The 20,986-nt window shown below is 35.1% G+C and overlaps 1 protein-coding gene across 19 annotated transcripts in view; it reads right to left on the bottom strand.

Moving 5' to 3' along the window:
• Positions 1-20,986, bottom strand: part of CASK (calcium/calmodulin dependent serine protein kinase) — a 401,244-nt gene that overhangs the window by 222,801 nt on the left and 157,457 nt on the right. For 18 of the 19 annotated variants that reach the window (XM_067022830.1, XM_067022831.1, XM_067022834.1 and 15 more), the window contains exon 3: positions 15,169-15,274. The exons of the other annotated variant lie outside the window; for it this stretch is intronic. In XM_067022830.1, coding sequence (XP_066878931.1) covers positions 15,169-15,274 — 106 coding nt within the window. The remainder of the gene's footprint in view (positions 1-15,168; positions 15,275-20,986) is intronic. 19 annotated transcript variants of the gene reach the window in all.

Below are 20,986 nucleotides of genomic sequence, written 5' to 3'. Positions count from 1 at the left end.
AAGGTGGGAAGTGAATGGGGAGAGGGATGCAAGCCAGACCTTTCTGAATGAACCCTATTCATAAGTTCGACTTTCCAATCATGTATATGTTTTTCATAATCTAAAAACAAAATTAAGTCAAGAAGAAATAAGAGGCAATCCCTAAAATTAAATTGATGCAGATATCTGAGTAAGATCAGGAGAGTATATCAGTGCAATACCCTGGTTGTGATATCATACTAGTTTTGCATAATGTTAATGTTGGGAGAAACTGGGCAACATCTATCCAATACAAGGATCTTTAAACCTAACTCTATGTCAAGCTTGTGGCATAACCACAAAGAGAACAGTTATTTAAGTGACTTTAAAATACAGTGTTTTGATTGTGCATCCCTACTGGGATACACTCTAAGGATGAAAAGAAGGGCTAAGAAATCCTAATCTGTATTCAGTAGTCTTACTTTTATTATATATTTAAACTAGTAGGAGGAAGCAAGTATGTTAATGTGGCAAGAAACCCCGATTTTCAGTGAAAAGATGTACAAATATAAAATTAAGTAAAGTTTTACTAAATTATGCTAAATATTATGGTATTATGTTAAGTGAAATAAGTCAGAGAAAGACATGATGTGACTTATATGTGGAATCTAAAAAATAAAACAAAGGAGTGAATATAACAAAAAAGAAACAGACTCAGGGATATAAATAGAGAAACAAACTTGTGGTTACCAGTGGGGAGGGGTGGGGGCAAGGGGTAGGGGATTAAGAGGTACAAACTATTATGTTATAAAATAAATAAGCTACAAGGATATATCATACAACACAGGGAATACAGGCAATGTTTTATAATAATTACAAATGGAGTACAACCTTTAAAAGTTCTGAATCGCTACACTGTATACCTGTAACTTACATATTATTTTATATCAACTATACCTCAATTTAAAAAATAATTTTAAAACTAAAAAAACTAAGTAAAAACTGTGTAATTTCTTTCTTGCTTTTGAAAAACTTTATATTATGGAAAATTTCAAAAGTAGAAAGTGTAGAGTAATGAAGGCTCATATATCCATTACCCTGCTCCAACAATTAACAACTCACTGGCTAATCCTATTTTACCTATACTTCAACCCAGTACTCACTGCTCACCTATCACCTGATTCTGAAGCAAATCCCAGGCTTTATGCATAAATATTTCAGTACTTATCTCCAAAATGTAGAAACTCTTTTTGTAAAATAACTAAAATTATAAAATCATACACTAAAGACTTTAACAATTCCTTATTACCTAATAAATGTCTCACGAAATAAAAATCCGTAATTGTTACTTTAAACTGGAAATAATGGTGTAAACTCAGTTTCATGTTTGTTTGCTTGTTTAATTATGATCGAAGAAAACTTTTTAGTTTCTAATAACTTTAGATTTACATAAAAATTGCAAAGATGGTACAGAGTTCCTGTATACCCCTCACTCAACTTCCCCTAATGTTTGTTTGTTTTTTTTTTTTTTGCGGTACGCAGGCCTCTCACTGTTGTGGCCTCTCCCGTTGTGGAGCACAGGCTCTGGACGCGCAGGCTTAGCGGCCATGGCTCATGGGCCTAGCCGCTCCGCGGCATGTGGGATCTTCCCGGACCCGGGCACGAACCCATGTCCCCTGCATCAGCAGGCAGACTCTCAACCACTGCACCACCAGGGAAGCCCAACTTCCCCTAATGTTAACATCTTAGGCAACTACAGTAAACATGTCAAAACTAAGAGAGTAATACTGGTACATTACTATGAACTCAACTCCAGATTGTATTTGGACTTCATGGTTTGTTGACTAATGTACTTTCTTTGTTCTGAAGTTTTTTTCATTTTTAGATGACTTATGGGTTTTGGGGGAAGGCTACCACAGAGGTGAAGTGCCCTTCTCAGAACACCACCTCAGGGGGCACGTGATATCCACATGACTTATCATCAGTGATGTCAACTTGATTCTTTGGTTAAGAGGGGTCAGCCAGGTTTCTCCACTGTAAACTTACTATGTTCCCCTTTCTATGCTCTGTTCTTTGAAAGCGGGGTCACTAAGTCCAATCTACCCTTAAGGTGGGAGGGGATTATCTACATATATTATTTGGAATTCTTCTGTAAGGAAGGTTTGTCTCTTCTTTCCCATTTATTTATTTGTTCAATAATTTCTTTACACTGGTATGGGCTCATATATACTTAATTTATACCTTGGGTTATAGTCTAGTACTATGCTATTTATTTTGTTGCCCAAATTGTTCCAGTTTTGGCCACTGGTAGCTCTTTCAGGTTGGTTCCTGTAACCTTTTCACATGTCCCCATCTTTTTGTTTTTTGAACACTTCCTTACTTCCAGGTACTATAAATGCTCCAGGCTTACTTGTATTTTCTCTGCACCAGTCCTAGAATGATAATTTCTCTAAAGAGCCTCAGTTCCTTCTATTAGAGAATGTATTTATAAATGAATATGTGGGTGTGAGCTTACTCATTACTACTTCAGTGTAGCTGCTTCTAAGGCTCTCTCAGTGGCAGAAACGTATGTATGTGTACTAACCCATTCACATGTATCTATATTTATTTCTGTATCTATCTACCTGTATGTACATATGTATATATAAGTACATATGTATATATACATGCAAACACATATCTATACATACGTGTGCATGTACACATATTAAACTAAATATGTTGTCATTCCACCACCTCCAACTCTAATCCAGCACCACAGGGTTCATTCTAGCCTTCATTCTTGCTTATTTGTAACTTCTTTCTCTGATAGAATTTTAAACTTCTGCATATTTAAAAAAGTTAATATACAAAAAAGTCCAACAATGTAAACAAAATTAAACAGGCAAATTTCGGCAAAATATTTGCAAATACATGAAAAAGGTAAATATCCTTAGTAAATAAAGAATTCTTACAAAATGACAAAAAACTGAAGAAAGTGAACAGATGAAAAAGAATGGGTAAACATACATTTAAAATATTTGGCCACACTAGCAACAAAATAAATGCAAATTAAACCAAAATGTCATTCTGACCTATCAAAACATAAACATGAATGCTCTCATCTACCACTCGTTTGAATATAAACTGGTACAATCTTTATGAAGAATAACATGACACTATGTAAAAGGAGTTTTAACTCTATTGGCTAGACTTCTGATAGGTGATGTGTCTCAGTGAAGACAACAGAAACGTTGGATAAAAAAACTTCCTGAAAGCATCAAAGTGCTAACCAAATTGTCAGGAATATTGGCTAAAGAATGGGAACTCAGAGAGGTAAAGCCAAGGATCAGAGTCCTTCTTGTCCTGGGGACATTTGCTTATACAGCAGATCTCTAAGGGGAAAAAAGTCAGAATTCAGGGTAATATCATAACCTACTCTCCAACGTTGAGCTAGGACCCTAAAAAGCTAGCAGTGAACCGGAAGTGATCAGCCCCTTCACATACTTGTAATCTGGCTTTCTCTCTGAATGGCCTTGAAAATCTAAGCCTTGAAGATAGTCCCAGACTACTACTGCTTAAAGGTGCCTAGTAAAAGCAAATTAAAGTTCTCTCTAGAGGAAGAAAGCATCATTCAACGTCAATAATTTTCGAAATAATTTCTAGCACACAGTCAAAATGAATCAGGTATGTAAAGGGGTAAGATGTTTTGACCAAGAACCAGCAAAAATGACAGACAATAAAGACAAACAGGGATTTCATATACTGCGATTATCCAACATAGATTATTAAATAATGAAGTTTACTGTGTCCCAGCACATAAAAGCTGAGCTTGAATTTTTTTTTTTTGCAAAAAGAGAAAAAATATAGATTTTAAAAAGGAAAAACACAAAATTCAGAAAAGAACTTAGAAAATATAGAGAATACCATAAGGTATGCCTATATCTATACTTAATTGGGTCACAAAGGTGATGAGAGAAAGAAAAAGGCAGAGGCAATATCTGAAGAGATAATGGCTGAGAATATTCCCTAACCATAAATAATATCAATACACTGATTCAGGAGACCTAAAAACCCAAGGCATGATTAAAACACACACACACACACACACACACACACACACACACACACACACACACACACACACACATCACAGAGAAAGCTACAGAAAACAAAAGATGAATAAAACATTTTTTCAATAACCTGAAAAATAAAGACAGACTACCCTCAGAGAAAAGTGACAGACTGCTAGCTGAATTCTTAATATCAATGGAAGCCAGAAGACAGTAGAATGATATCTAATGTAAAGAAAATGCCAGCCTAGAATTCTCTACTCAGTGAATATCCCTTAACACTAAAGGGAATCTAAGGAAATTCTGAAACAAATGGAGTTTGCACCCAGCAGACTGACACAAGGAAAATGAATCCAGATAAAGCCTTAGAGATGCTGAAAGAATAAATAACAGAGAAAGGATGTGTGTAGGTAAATCTAAATGAATAAAAATAATAATATAACTTGGAGTGATGTAAATACATGTAACATGCACTTATACATACAAATATAATTTAAATACATGAAAACAATAGCCTATAAGTCAAGGTTGCATTATATGAAATTAAGGTGTTCTACAGTGCTTGTACTGTTCAGGAAGACAGTAATGGTATCAATATTAGGATTTGATGAATTAGGGAGGCATACTGTAATTTCTGGGGTACACACTCAGCAAAGGGTACTAAAACTTCCAAATTAATAGAAGAAAAATGAAATGATTAAAAAATATTCAACTGATCCAAATAAATCAGGGAAGGTGAAGAAACATGTAATAGGTGGTATAAATAGAAAGCACATAAGACCACAATGTCAATCAAAATATACTAAAATAAAATTAAATGTAAATGGAATAAATGCTCCAATTAAGACAAAGATTGAGAGTCTAGAATAAAAAAACTATATGCCTTTAACAAGAGACGCATCTAAAACCCAAGGATACAAGAAAGTTGAAATTTAAAAAGGAAATAAATCCTAGAAAATTAAACCCAAAGTAGAAGGATGGAAATAACAACAAACAGAAATTACTGAAATAGAAAATAAACACACAATAAAAAGGATTTACAAAGCTAAAATTCATTGCTTAAAAGACTGATAAAACTGGTAAATATTTGGCAAGGCTGAGACAGAAAAAAAAGGCATAAATTGCTAGTATCAAGAATGAAAAAGATCCTGTAGAGATAGTATGAACCCCTTTATGACAAAATTGTTTAAAGTTTAGATAAAATGCACTCATTCCTAGAAAAATACAATTCACCGAAGTGACAGAGTAATAACTGGAAAACCTGAATATTCCTATAAATATTTAAGAAACTGAATCGGAAATGAAAACCCTTCTTATAAGAAAGTCTGGTCTGGATGGGTTTATAAGTAAGTTCTACCAATCACATAAGAAAAACAACAAACAGAGAATACTCCTCAATTCATTTTATGAGTCTAGCATAATCTAGATATAAAAACCTGATATGGATAGTATAAGAAAATTATAGTACAATCTTCCCACAAATATGGATGTAAAAAGTCTAAACAAAATATAAGCAAACCAAATCTAGCAATATATAAAAAGGATTATAAGTATTATATGTCATGACCAAGTGTGGCTAACCAAAGAATCAATGAAATTCATCGCATTAACAGAGTAAAGAAGAAAATCATATGATCATTTCAATATACACGGAAAAAAAGCATTTGATAAAATTCACCATCCATTTATGCTTAGCAAACTCTAAGATCAGAAATAAACAAAGATTTGCTATCACCATTATTCTGGATATTTTATCCACTGCAGTAAAGGCTAGAGAAAGAAATAAAATGTAAAAGAATTAGAAAGGAATAAACAAAATCCTCTTCATACACAGATGACATGATCAGGTATGCAGAAAATCCAAATAGTTCTACAGATAAATTATTGGAATTGATGAAGCTTGATGAATAGAAGGAGTATATGTCAATACAAGGAAGGAGGGAAAGAGAGAGAGACTGATCTACCTTTTTTTGTTGGCTGTGCCATGCAGCGTACGGGATCTTAAGTTTCCCGACCAGGGATCAAACCCGTGTCCCCTGCATTGGGAGCGTGGAGTCTTAATCACTGGACGGCCAGGGAAGCCCCAGACTGATCTACTTTTAAAAGCAAATACCTAAGAATCTAACAAAAAATGTACACAACTTCTATGGTGAAAAGTATAAAACTTTACTGAAAGACATCAAAGACCTAAATAAATGGGAAGACAGACACCATGTTCCTAAAGTGGAAGACTTAATAATAAGTCTGTCAATTATTCTCAAGTTGCTATAAAGATTTGATATAATAATTCAAGGCAAAATCCCAACAGTTTTTTAAGTAAGTGTGTGTGTGTGTAAATTGACAACTTGATTCTAAAACGTATATGGAAAATGCAAAGACAAGTACAGCTCTCAAGACATGTCTGAAGAAGAACATAGTGGAAGGCCCTGCTCTACCAGTTACCAGGACTTATTGTAAAGCCACAGTAAATAAGACAACAGCACAATGCCGGGCAAATAGGCCAAGGGACCAGAATAGAGCCCAGAACAATCACACGTATACAGATGCCTGATTTATGGCAAAAGTGGTACTGCAGAGCAGTGTTTTCAGTAATTGTGCTGAGACTATTGAATATCCGTATGGAAAGAAATGAAACTAGACTGCTACCTCACAGTGTACCCCAAATCAATTCCAGATGGATGATACAACATAGGAGAATATCTTCATAATCTCAGGGGAGTAAATATTTCTTAAACAAGATACAAAAACACTGGTGATAAAATTTAAAAATGATAAATTAGACTATATTAAAATCACAAACTTCTGTTAATCAAAATATACCATTACAAGAATGAAGAGATAGGTCACTAAATGGCAATTAGGGAAGAATAATCAGGAAAAACTACAAGGAGATTCTACTACACACCAACTGGCAAAAATTCCAACAATGCCAAGTATTAGCAAGGGTGTGTAGCATAGGTAGTAATTAATCATGAGAATAAAAGGAAGGCACTGTGAATAAGGACAAACAACAGTATCTTAAACAGGGGCAGTGACAGGAAAACTAGGACTTGGATCACCTTAGAGAGGCATATACCATTGGTAAAGGGTCAGTTTATATATCTACTTTAGAAAATAGCTTGGTATTATCTAGGAAAACTGAAGCTGTACATACTCTGAAACCTATTAATTCCACTCCTAGGTCTACACCCTATATGAACGTTTACTTAGGTGCACCAGGATACAGGTACAAGATTGTTTACAACAGTACTGCTCAAATGGCCAAATCTGGAAACAACCCAAATACATATTAACATTTACATGAATAAATAACTTGTGAATGTTTGTTCACTAACACTATATAGCAACAAAGTGAAGGAGATCAAACTAACCTGGATATTCTCACAGACCAAAAAACGTGTTTACTCTATGATTCCATATAAGTAAATATTAAAAAGATAGAAAACACTTTATTACACTATTCAGGGATACCTATTTAGATGGTATAGATATAAAAACATGGAAGTTATTTGTAATGAGGTGGATAGACCTGGAGTCTGTCATACAGAGTGAAGTAAGTCAGAAGGAGAAAAACAAATACCATATGCTAACACATATATATGGAATCTAAGAAAAAAATGTCATGAAGAGATTAGTAGCAGGACGGGAATAAAACACAGACCTACTAGAGCATGGACTTGAGGATATGGGGAGGGGGAAATGTAAGACGTGACGAAGCGAGAGAGTGGCATGGACATATATACACTACCAAACGTAGGGTGGATACCTAGTGGGAAGCAGCCGCATGGCACAGGGAGATCAGCTGGGTGCTCTGTGACCACCTAGAGGGGTGGGATAGGGAGGGTGGGAGGGAGGGAGATGCAAGAGGGAAGAGATATGGGAACATATGTATATGTATAACTGATGCACTTTGTTGTAAAGGAGAAACTAACACACTATTGTAAAACAGTTATACTCAAAGATGTTAAAAAAAAAGTCTAGATTAAAGTTAATTCTGAGAGAGGTAGGGGGTTATGATCAGAAAGGGGAATTCGAGGGCTGTTGAGGTTCTGGCAGTTTTAAAATTTCTTGACCTGGGTTGTACATGGCTGTTTACAATAATTCTTTATGTTTGTATAGTTCTGTGTATGCATTTTTCTAAATGTAATACATTCTATTAAAAAAGGTTAAATCCATGTGTGATGTAGGTGTTTGTATGCATTCATACACTAATTCTAATATCCAGTAATTCTACTCCTAAAAACTTATCTTGAAAAAATAGGCAATCAGGGGGTGAGCACAAGTAACAATGTACAATAATATTATTAATCATAACATTATTTCTAATACAGAAAAACAGAAAACAGTGTAAATGTCCAACTTTAGGGAAAATATTAAATATGGCATATGCATATAGTTCAGACATCTTAATGCAGCCATTAAAATGCTATATCTAAAAAGTATTTAATGGTATAATAAAATGCTTAAAATTATTAAGTTAAATGAATCAGGATACAAAATTGCATATATAAAATGATCTCAATTTAGTGCAACTGTGATCATGAGTATACATAGAAGGAAATGTTCTGAAATACTCGCTGTGATTACCTTTTGCAAATGGTATTATTTTTGTCATTTTAATTTCCCATAATTTCTAAATTTGTACAAAGAATGTATATTACACTAAAACCTTATATTTTCATTTTAAATGAACTTCTTTTAAATAACAGAAAGTTAACTGACTTTTCTTCCTATTTTATATGTACATAAATTTATTCAAAATTATTTTAGTGGTTGAAGATGAGCTTTCATATATAAAAAAATTACGAGACTGACAACTTCAAATACATTTTTAAGATAGTAGGAGTCAGAATGCAGTTTGTTTCCTAAAGTATTCAAAGCTTAAAATCTATTCTACACTGTAACATCTCAATCTAGGATTTGTTTTATACAAAAATTGGGACACCTACATTTTTTTCCCAATAGATATCAAAATGATACAGTAATTACAGTTAAAAGTTTTTTTAAAACCCCAAACTCTGCAATTATCTTTATAGGTAAGTATATTTTGTTTGCAGATCCAGGAGTTTATTAACTCAAACCCTTTTCCTGTTGATCTCTACTTTGGTTTGTGCGGAAAAGAGTTAACTATTTAACTATTTAACCAGGCCTAACTATTATCTTTCAAAAGGCTTGCAAGGCCTGCCTACAAGGTTGGCTCTTGATTGGCATCTGGGAACTTGGAGGGGTTCCTCGCCTCCTAACTGAAAAGAGTGGCTCACTGTGTCTAAACTGCTTGTACAAACAATATGATTTATCCTGAACACCCGCTTTCTTTCTGGCAGTCTGGAATTTAGTATGCACCAGGCAGAGGGTGCTTACATGACAAGCCCCCGACAAAAACCCCGTGTGCTGAGTCTCTAATGAGCTTCCCTGATAGACAACATCTCACATGTGTTGTCACAAATGCTTGCTGGCAGAAGACCCTTGGAAACTTGTGCCTCGTTGCCCCTGGACTTCAATTCATGCACCTTCTCCTTTTGCTGATTTTGCTTTATACCCTTTAGCTATTAATAAATCATAGCTGTGAATATATCTATATGCTGAGTCTTGTGAGTCCTCGTAATGAATCATCAGACCTGGGAATGGTCTTGGGTATCCCTGACACATAGTTCTTAAAACTAAAATGCAACTAAACATTTAGTATAGTGGTAAACCTAAGTCAAGAGAAATGTTTAATTTTAAAAAGTTAATGACACAGAAGTTGTTTTGTTTCAACTAGCATTTACCAAAGGCCTACACAGTCACTCAGTTAGGTCCTTTCTTGTATCTTAGCTTACTGAATTACCATATCAAGTTTCTAATGTTTACTAGGACTAAACAGTATTTCCCAACCATTTCTTATTACCCAGCACTTAAGTAGGCATTCAATAAATATGTGCTGAATGAATGAAAAGCAATTTCTATCATTACACATAAAAACAAAAAATCAAAATAGATAAAATTAGCTTTAAAATATGTACAAATGTTCATATAAATTAAAATGCTATAGTCCAGATTTTTCTTGCTTGATATGAAACAAATATATTTTCGCTTAAGTGGCAAATTTGCTGGTAAGTAGTAATCAGTTCTACTCTATCAGTATAAATGAATCCCACAAACATTCCCTTCCCTGAGCATAAACACCAGACTAAAAATAAAAATTTAAAAATAAAATTTAAATAAATAAAGAGCTTTCAGTCTATCTCCTTCGTGAGCTTCAAAAATACAAACTGTTAATATTATTTTAAAAGATACAAACTATTGTTTTCATGTCAGAAATGTTTTAAGACCATATTTAATTACTGTATAGTCTCCCTGTGGTATATGTAATCATTCTATAATAACGTAATTAAAATTTCTTGGCCAGCCAATTTAGGATTTACAGCTAACTCAAGTATCAGACACTACTAAACATAAGCCTTGATGTGTGACTTAGAAATAAACATTTAATTTTTGGTGGGGTGCAGAGTGTGTGTGTGACATGACACAGCCCTGTCTTTAAAATTGAACCTACATTTTAAATGTTTATTTTTTAAAATAACAGCAAACTGCTACAGACAAGTCCTAATTTAAGTATAATCCCAAAGCAATAGATATAGTATAAACACATGCAGATTTGTAACAAATTACTGAGTGTGTTGGGGAAAATGACAACATAGTCTCGAAATAGTATTACCCCTACTTTAAAGGTCAGTCATCTCTTGACCTCTCACTTTAGGACCCACATTTGTTGAAACTGAATATCTAGGGGTTGGGGCCTGGGTACATGCTGGTTTAACGAGCTATACTCAGGATTTTCCAATGCTAAATTTTGAAATCTACTGCTCTAATCTTTTCCAGTGCTAAAATTTTGGTTCTATCTCTGTATTTGAGTATGCTTTAAACTTATAAATCATTTGTATCAACTAGTTCTAAGGGTTCACTAACATGATAAGCAACAAGATTGAGCCATATAATTTCATGACTTCAGTTTAGGGAAGAAAAGGGAGAGTTGGTTATAGATAGTCTGTGGCAAAGAAAGATATGGATACCATAATAAGAAACTCACTGATAACCCAAATATATTGTTTGGTCTAGCCTCTTCTCCATCAAAATTATCAGAGCTATTTCCAAGCAGCCAACAAACAGCAAAGTCAACTGACCTTATCTCATTTGCTTTGCATTTCCTGTCTACTCTGTATTGGTGTCATGTCAGAAAACTGTGGAAAGGATCCAGATAACCCATAACCTGAGCAATGAGACCCTGAATACCAGGGGTCATTAGATCTATGGCCAGAAAAATTCTGGTGTAGCCCTGTCTACATTGCAGCTATGTAAGCAATCTCTGACCTAGCCAGTAGGTGGAGACATGCACAAAGTTACTGTTTTGCTCTTTGATCTACAGGACTTTAAATCTTACAGTAATGTATGGTTTGGGTTTGTTCATTTGTTTTAAACTGAGGAAATCAAAGGGAATGCAAAAAAACAGGGCAAGAACAACTGTCAAGGTAAATTTACAAAAAAGGATGACACAAAAGAACAATTTTATATTTCTATATTGTTTCTAGCCCTTCTGAGAAATAACTATTTTAAGTGTGAATTTATAATCTACTTCCAGATTCCTAGGCCTAATAAAACAATTCTAAATTGAGAAATAGGTCCTTTAAAAATTCATATTCAAACAGGGAAAGCAACATTAACTGACTAGGACACGATACTAAGGAGTTATTGTTGATTTTGCTAGATATGACAATAGTATTTTATACACACACACACACACACACACTCCTTATAAATACAAACAGGAGTATTTATGGGTGAAATGATATTGCTTTAGAAATTGCCAAGAAAAAAAAAGACACACAACAGTAAAGGATAGATAGAACAAGAATGGCAAAGTATTGATAACTATTGAAGCTCAGTGATAGGTACACTGAAGTTCATTACACTATTTTCTTTTATTTGAAAATTTCCAAAATAAAAGGTTAAAAACTAGGAAGCCATGTTCTAGTGATTTGGGTTAACAGTGAGATTAGGGGGCTGGTAAATATGCAACTTTAATGAGGTCTTATTCTCAATATATAGCCATCAATGAATTATTCCAATCACAACTGAATCATAAAAAATTAGCTATGTAAAAAATCCCATATAATTCAACATTGAGAAACTAAAACTAAGCTGTTAAATCCACTGGAAACAATACCTTATCATTGTAGAGCAAGTCACCACCTTATAAGGTGAATTCACACAGTTCTCCCATCTAGTTTTCATAATCTTACGAAGATTTTAAAGTTAAGAGATTATGGCTAAAGTCACATAATTAGTAAAAGTGACAGAGGTGGGATACTAATCCAAGTTTTATGACACCAAGGATCATCTTCTCTCTACTATACTGTCACTTAGACCCCTTTGAAACAGGCAGCAAATGTGAAATTTAGGTAAATTTTAAAATTTGGCTTTCTGTGCTCATTCCTTCATAGTATATGGCAAAATCTGGTTTTTAGTTTTCTCAGTGAATAAAAATATGGACAGAAACATTTCTCGAATAAAGAATAAAATGAAAATAATTATAGTATCTTAAAACTGGAAGGGACGTTAGAGGCTCTCTCTAGTCCAAAATTAAAACCTTTTCTTCAGGACCTTTGGATGGATCCAGCTTTAGCTTGAGCATTTCTAGTGAGGAACGGCAGACTCTGTGAGACAGCCGCTACATTCGTGGACAGCCACTTCATTCATACCTGCCACCTGTTGATTCTAGTTACAGCTCCTCACCCTACACTGAATAAATACATAGTCCTCTTATACTTCACGATATTTCAAAGAACTAAAGACATCCATTATGATCTGCCATGGGCTTCTGATCTGGGGACTCTTATAGCAGTAAAAGAAAACCAATATATTCTTGGGTAAGTAAAGTCTCCCCACGTTTTCAATAGCTCTTCCATGCCAAGTGGTCTTCAAAGTGGGACTCGGGTATCTCTGGGAGTACTCAAAGCCCTTCCAGGGGATACAAGTATTAGGATATTTTTAAGGCATTTAAGCCATATCTACATTTGCCATAATTTGGTCTGTCTGAAAACAAGTCTGTGGTCTGCTGAGTTCTCTTCTGTTATCTCCACTTGAAGGAACCCATCTCAAAGGACAAACCGCTTACCCATCCTGAAAAGCCTGCCTAATTTCAAAAAGACAATGGGGGAATGCAAAGCTACTGAGGGAGGGAACCATCTGTGAGAGCAAAACAGCTTTGGAAAGGAAGGGAAGAGCCACCTTCATGCAGACACTATATTCATGGCAAAACCTTATCTAGTTTAGAATTAGAAATCAATAGTAAGATGACTGTCACAGTGATGTCTATTAACACTTTAATTTTATTTGAAAAATGAAGTCAGATTTTTTTCTGACAGAAAGCAAGTCTGATTTGGCTGACTAGTTTGACAACGATGACTAGCTTTGCAATTTAGGTCACATAGCAGACATTTTCCATAAATTGAATGAGATAAAGGTACAGCTCGAGATTTCTGAAGAAAATATATTTTAAAAATATACAAAACACAAAGAATTACATCCTTACAATAAAAGTTTGTATATATCAACTGAAAGATATGTGTGGAGGTACAGTTTTCAAACATCTTTTAGCAGAATTACTGACAAAGATTTTGAAGGCTGTGACTCTATGACAGAATTTCTAGGCTCTTTCCCACTCTGGCTATGCGTTTTTGGAAGCACGCCAGTGTCCTGCTTACTAGGAACACTCCAGGGAGAAGGAGCAATACACAATGCACTGGGCCTATGGCTTGGTTCTGAATACTATACACTTCTAATTAGGTATCTGAAGGTTCCAGTCAAGACTTTTAAAGCTGTTGCAACAACTAACTAAATTGTTTACCTCTTTTTCACATAAGCAGTTACAATTAAGTTCATAGTGATCTTGCACTTATATATGTGAATAAATGAGTTTACATTAACTGGTCTTAAATTTCACCTTCCTTGTTTCAGCTCCTTTGCTACAAACTTGTAAAATATTTTAAAATTTGGTCTAGATATTCAATGTATTAAGCTAGCCCTCTGTAGGGGGCAGCTTCTAACAAGGCTCCCAGTAATCACCACCTCCAGGTCTTCACATCCTTGTGTAATTCCTTCCCCTTGTGTGTGGACTGGATCTAGTGACTTATTTCTAACTAACAGAATATGGCAGAAGCGATGGTGTGTGATTTCAGAGATTAGGTTACAAGACTGATGTCTGTCTTGTTCCTACTCTTGTGCTCTTGCTTGCTGGCCCTGATGAAGCCAGCTGCCATGGAGCTGCTCTACAGAGAAGCCCAGTGACAAGGAACCTAGGGAGGTCTTGGGACAACAGCACATGAGGAACTAAGGCCCTCAGTCTGATAGTGTGCTTCCAAAAACCATGTGAGTGAGCTTGGAAGCAGATCCATCCCCAGCAGAGCCTTAAAATGACTTCAGCCCTGGCCAACACCTTGATTACCACCTTGTGAGAGACCCTAATCAAAGTCACTGATTACAATTTTGAACAGAATAGTATGCCATCCCATAAGGCTTTATACAATCTTTTTGGACACAATCATCTAACCAGCTATGAAACTACCCAATTATACTATCCTTAGGTCACATTCCTCCATCTTATTGACAAAAATTTTGTGAGAAACATGTCGAGTGGCTTACTAAAATCAAGATATATGGTTGTCTACAGAATTTCCTTCATATGCCAATATGGTGATTATATCAAAAGAGGAATTTAAGTCTGTTATTACTTGTTTTTAGTTGCTAGAGAGGCTGGCTACATGGAGGCCTCTACTCCCATCCCAATCCTTTTCACTAAGACTCCTGTAGTCAGAATTTTATATTTTGGGACCTCCTATTTCTCTGAACTCTATTTCCTCTTCTCTGAAGTAGGCTAAAACTGTGACGGTGACTGAATATGCCCAACTTTTGCTTCCTTAGCCGCTGTGGACCTTAAGATGAGATATTCCTTTTATTCTTATTACTTTAGGTCTTTCTAAACAGATGAGTTCACAAGTATCTTTAAATTTTAAGAGAAAAGCGTCAGCATTATCTAAGAGCAACATTGCTTAAAACTTAAACTCTAAAACAAACAAAAAAACCCACTTCAGCCCCTTCGGAAAAGAGAATGTACACTCACAATTCAAAAACCATGTAAAGCATTCCATCTGAGCTATATGTCTCCAATAACTCTACAATGTGGGGATGTTTCAGCATATGACAGATACTGGCTTCCCGCTTTAGATCTGCAAAACAAACACATAACATTTTGTTAGGTAGGATCAAAAGACAATCAGAGTGAATGATGAATGAATGGATGTGATCTATGGTAACATGAAGACTTCTCTAACTATAGAGATGAAATCCCCCATTCAAGCTAACCTTAACTTTTGCCCTTTAAAATCTTTGACAATATAACTTGTTCATATTTCTTGCCAGCTTAAATCTATATACATTAAAGTCAGCTCTTATTAATAAGAAATGTAAATAGCACAAATACTTTCCTCAAACTCTTGTAAACAGGTTTCAAAATTTATAACTCTTTCTTGATCAGCTAATAAGTAACTCAATTTGCTGTCTTGAATTTTACTTCTTTTTCTTAGTTTTCCCTAAATTGCCTAAGAATATGATGTTTATTCTTTAGCCTAAAATCTAGCATTTATAGACACATATCAGGGAAGGTACATGGAATAGGGGACAAAAAAATAGTATGGGTAAACAGAAAAGGCACTACTCCCAACATCAAAGTCAGAATTTTTTTTACATCATCTATAAAATGTGTTGGATAATTCAGGACACTACCCACGGTGTTATTTTCAAGAACAAATTCAGATAATGTAGTTAAGACTATTGTGTAAGTTACACAATACTATTTGGAAAATAAAAGTGTTAATATCCTCATTGTCATGCTCATCATCATTATCATCATAATCATCACACAAAAATAGTTTAGGCATAGGTATCACTTGCCATGTCTACATGGGATGAGATAATTAAAGCCTTCCTGTGTTAACAGTGCTGGAGTTTTACCTGCTTGCCAATGAATAAAATCCAATGTGAATGGGCAGAAGAACTAAATAGACATTTCTCCAAAGAAGATATACAGATTGCTAACAAACACATGAAAGAATGCTCAACATCATTAATCATTAGAGAAATGCAAATCAAAACTACAATGAGATATCATCTCACACCGGTCAGATTGGCCATCATCAAAAACTCTAGAAACAATAAATGCTGGAGAGGGTGTGGAGAAAAGGGAACCCTCTTGCACTGCTGGTGGGAATGTAAATTGATACAGCCACTATGGAGAACAGTATGGAGCTTCCTTAAAAAACTACAAATAGAACTACCATATGACCCAGCAATCCCACTCCTGGGCATACACCCTGAGAAAACCATAATTCAAAAAGAGTCATGTACCAAAATGTTTATTGCAGGTCTATTTACAACAGTCAGGACATGGAAGCAACCTAAGTGTCCATCAACAGATGAATGGATAAAGAAGATGTGGCACATATATACAATGAAATATTACTCAGCCATAAAAAGAAATTAAATTGAGTTATTTGTGGTGAGGTGGATGGACCTAGAATCTGTCATACAGAGCGAAGTAAGTCAGAAGGAGAAAAACAAATACCATATGCTAACACATATATATGGACTCTAAGGGGAAAAAAATGTCATGAAGAGATTAGTGGTAGGACAGGAATAAAACACAGACTTACTAGAGCATGGACTTGAGGATATGGGGAGGGGGAAGGGTAAGCTGTGACAAAGTGAGAGAGTGGCATGGACATATATACACTACCAAACTTAAAATAGATAGCTAGTGGGAAGCAGCTGCATAGCACAGGGAGATCACCTCTGTGCTTTGTGACCACCTAGAGGGGTGGGATAGGGAGGGTGGGAGAGAGGGTGATGCAAGAGGGAAGAGATATGGGAACATATGTATATGTATAACTGATTCACTTTGTTGTAAAGGAAAAACTAACACACTATTGTAAAACAGTTATACTCCAATAAAGATGTTTAAAAAAAATAAAATAAAATAAAAAAATAAAGAAATCAAAAAAAAAAGTTCTCATCACAAGAAAAAAATTGTAACTATGTGAGGTAATGGATGTTAACTAAACGTATTGTGGAAATAATTTCACAATATATACATATATCAAGTCACTATGTTGTAGACCTTAAACTTATACAATGTTATATGTCAATTACATCTCAATAAAACTGGAAAAAGAATAAAGTTAACAATAACACTTTAAAAAAAATAAAAAAAAATCCAATGTGACATTTTTTATATTTGGAAGTAGAAGGGGAACAGGTAAAGAATGAAGGTTAAGGATATATTGCACAAAGCAGAAGAGATAACATCACCTCCTCTCTGATCTGCTAATTCAACTTAGTCTTGTCAACAAGAGCAATGGCTGCAGAAGGAACCTTAGAAAATTTACACAAGGTATAGGTGAGGAAAAGAAGTCAGTAAATATGACAAAAGAGAAGCCACCAGAAAAGGAAGAATCAATAATACAATATTAAGAAAGTCAAGGAAATAAGGGGAATTAAGGCATAAGTAGTTGGAGAAGGCTGAGAAAAGACCATAAATGTTCTAAGATCAAATTCTGTGGAGAGGTCAGGTTCAAACTCAGGATGCAGACAACAATTACATAATAAATTTAGATTTATCGTATCTCTCACCGGTCTAAGTACTTAAAAATGTCCCAACAAGCCTGTGAGGTAGGTATTTTACAGATGAGGAAACTGAGACTTTGAAACTTGTTCAAGATCACATAGCTATAACAAGGGGTAGGTTTTAAGCCCTGGCCTAACTCCAAAGTCAGTCCTTCCACGATGCCATGGTGTGTTTAGACATGATCCTGGTAATAAGAAAGGAATAGCAGGGTCAAAGAAGGTTTGATTTGTTTGTCTGTTTTTGCAGTTGTTTTAAAGAGAACACTGTGTGTTTGTAAATGGCAGTGATGAAAATCCCATAGGATCTGGAGTTGGAAAACTTGGTGCCAGTCCAGCCCGTCACTACTACTTGCCGGCTGACTGCTAACCTCTACAAAATGCCTTCCTTATGGCAAATGAAATGGGGGACGTGATAGGTCATGCAGGACCTACACAGTCTATAACTTCAGAGGGCAGCGACAAGATTCAAATGAGAGAATGGATGTGAAAGGACTGTGTGGAGTGCAGCACTGTGGGGCTGAGGGGGTTAAGGTGCTTCAGTGTTCATTGTGAAGGAAGAAATGAGAGACACATGAAACATGGTCTTCACCTCCAGGGGAGAAGAGGTGTGAATAGGTGTGGCTTTTGCACTGGGAAGTCATAACTATGGGGAAGGCTTTTGAGAAGTGTGCTGGAGGACCAGGTTGAAAAGCCAGACGACATAAATCAGATGCCTGCACAGTTTTTTCTCTCCCTCTAAGATTGTTCTGCCTTCTGATTCTATGAAAAGCTTAGGAGTTTTAGTACTCATTTTAATGCTTATCTCCAGCTTCTCGTTTTACTGGAAGTCACCCTTTTCATATCTTCTGTTTTCACCTTAGCTTCTCTCTTTCCGTTTCTTCCTATTTTGCTAAATGTCTGATTTTAATTCAGTGCTCTGACACTGGAGTCAAGAAGTAAAGAGAGATTTAGTGTTTGCCACAACGAAAACTGGTCTTTTCTACTGTTTTCAGTTTATTTTAAATTTTGCCCCTTTCATGTAACTACAGTGTGTTTCAACCCCCATATTCACCACTTGTCATGTGCCACATTTGTTATACTGAAAAATCAGAAGTAGAAACTGACGCTCTAAAGACCCCTCTCTTTGACACGCACATGTCTGCTTGGTATATAGCTGAACATGCTCCTGGTCTAGTCTCTTGTCACTTTACCCACCCTCAAAATGAAGGAAGGATTGCTGGGGACCTTGCCTTCAAAGATTAAAACAATTTAAATATCACCAACTCTCACATTTCAGGGACTAAAATCCGAACACTGATTGAATAGCACAAAACTAACAACATAAAAATGTATTTGAACTTATAAGGGCAATGATGCAAAAGATAGCCTACATCTAGGATAGCTGTGGCACCATTTCCATAATTAAGTATCAATTATATGGGTGTATTAAATAGCCCAAATAGAAAATCACAGTTTATAAAACATGAATGCACCATATATGCATTCAAACTATAGATTCCAAAAATGTTAGGCTCAAAATGTTTGTTTTAGATGTGAATGTGAATTAAAGATGTATGTATTAACTGCTATTAACTCCTTACTGATATAGCAAACTAAAAATAGTATTTTCCTACATATCAGCTCATGAAGCAGACTAGGAAGGAATTCGAAAGTAGGTGATAATATAATAATATGATTTGAAATTGTGATTATCTGGCTGCTTCTAGATACTAGCTCAGAACATTCCTATGAGTCACCTGACCCACAGTTACCATGGCTGTTTTGAAGTTCTACTTTATCTATAGTGACTGGTAACTCCTCCACTCTTCCTTGTACTTTTACATTTTGTAATTTTGCAGGGAAATTTTTAAGGATTTTAAAAATAATCTACTTCTGTGTTTAGTGCCCCTATATTTAACTATGTGTCTATATTTCATCAATTTATTGTCTTTTAAAGGGGGCACTAGTAATATGGAAAGTAATATTTGATCTTCTGATCAAAATTGGAGAAACACACTTCAATTGAATCAGCTCACTATATGGCATGAGAACTACTACTCCTACCAGTTTCCTAAGAAGTTCGGGCTGTCCAACAACAGTAGAACAACTATGTCCTCCAGGGTCTACCTTTCAGTTTGCCCCTCAAATGAGGGAGAGTTAGGAAAGCTGTTTCAGACGGTCTGTTTTCCTGAGAAGTATTTATTATTCATTTTACTATTAGTTGTTCTTGGAATAGGAGAATTTTCCATGCTACCTTTTAAAAGTCAGATGCCACTTTCAGAGTGCCATGACTCTGTAGCAAGCTAATTTGACCATGGTGTCAAAAATCAGTTGGGTATTTACAAATGTAACTGAGGAAAGGAATGTTTTCTGACATTCTTAGCATTGGAGCAACAATCTCATCCTTAATATCTGAGATTTAAAGGTCAAATTTAAGAGTCAGCTTTCACAGAATCATTCAATAAGGATTTAGTTCAGCATTATCCAACAGAAATATAACGCAAACCACATGTACAATTAAAATTTTTTCAGTAGCCACATTAAAAAGTAAAAAGAAACAGGTGAAGTTTATTTTAACATATTTTATGCAATCCAATATATCCAAAGTATTATTATTTCAACATATAGTCACATTAAAAAGTATTAATTAAATATGTTACATTCTCTTTTTGTACTAAGTCTTTGAGATCCAGTGTGTTTTATACTTATAGCACATCTCAGTTGGGAGCAGCTGTATTTCAAGTGCTCGATAGCCACACGTGGCTACTGGCTACCAAATTAGAATGGTGCAGCTCTGGATAAATTGACTTGCTTTAATTATTATCCTCTTAATTGTGAGTTCTGCGTTTCTTACACAACTATCTGTAAAGTCATTCAGTCATTCCAAAAAGAATCTAAACAGATTTTTTTAACCATTTTTTAAAAAACTGAAGTATAGTTAATTTACAGTGTTGTGTTAGTCTCAGGTGTACAGCAAAGTGATTCAGTTATAAATATATACATATATGTACTCTCTTTCAGATTCTTTTCCATTATAGGTTATTAGAAGATACTGAATATAGTTCCCTGTGCTAAACAGTAGGTCCTTGTTATTTATCTATTTTATATATAGTAGTGTATACATGTTAATCCCAAACTCCTAATTTATCTCTTCCCCCTGTACCCCGTTACCCCCTCTGGTAACCTTAAGTTTGTTTTCTATGTCTGTAAGTATGTCCAAACAGAGGTGTTTTTAAAAAGCACTTCCAGGGCTTCCCTGGTGGCTCAGTGGTTGAGAGTCT

This window comes from Kogia breviceps, chromosome X (assembly GCF_026419965.1).
Source record: "Kogia breviceps isolate mKogBre1 chromosome X, mKogBre1 haplotype 1, whole genome shotgun sequence".
Lineage (NCBI taxonomy): Eukaryota > Metazoa > Chordata > Mammalia > Artiodactyla > Physeteridae > Kogia > Kogia breviceps.
The sequence above is the reverse complement of the archived record's forward strand: the minus strand, read 5'-3'. Positions and strand labels throughout refer to the sequence as shown.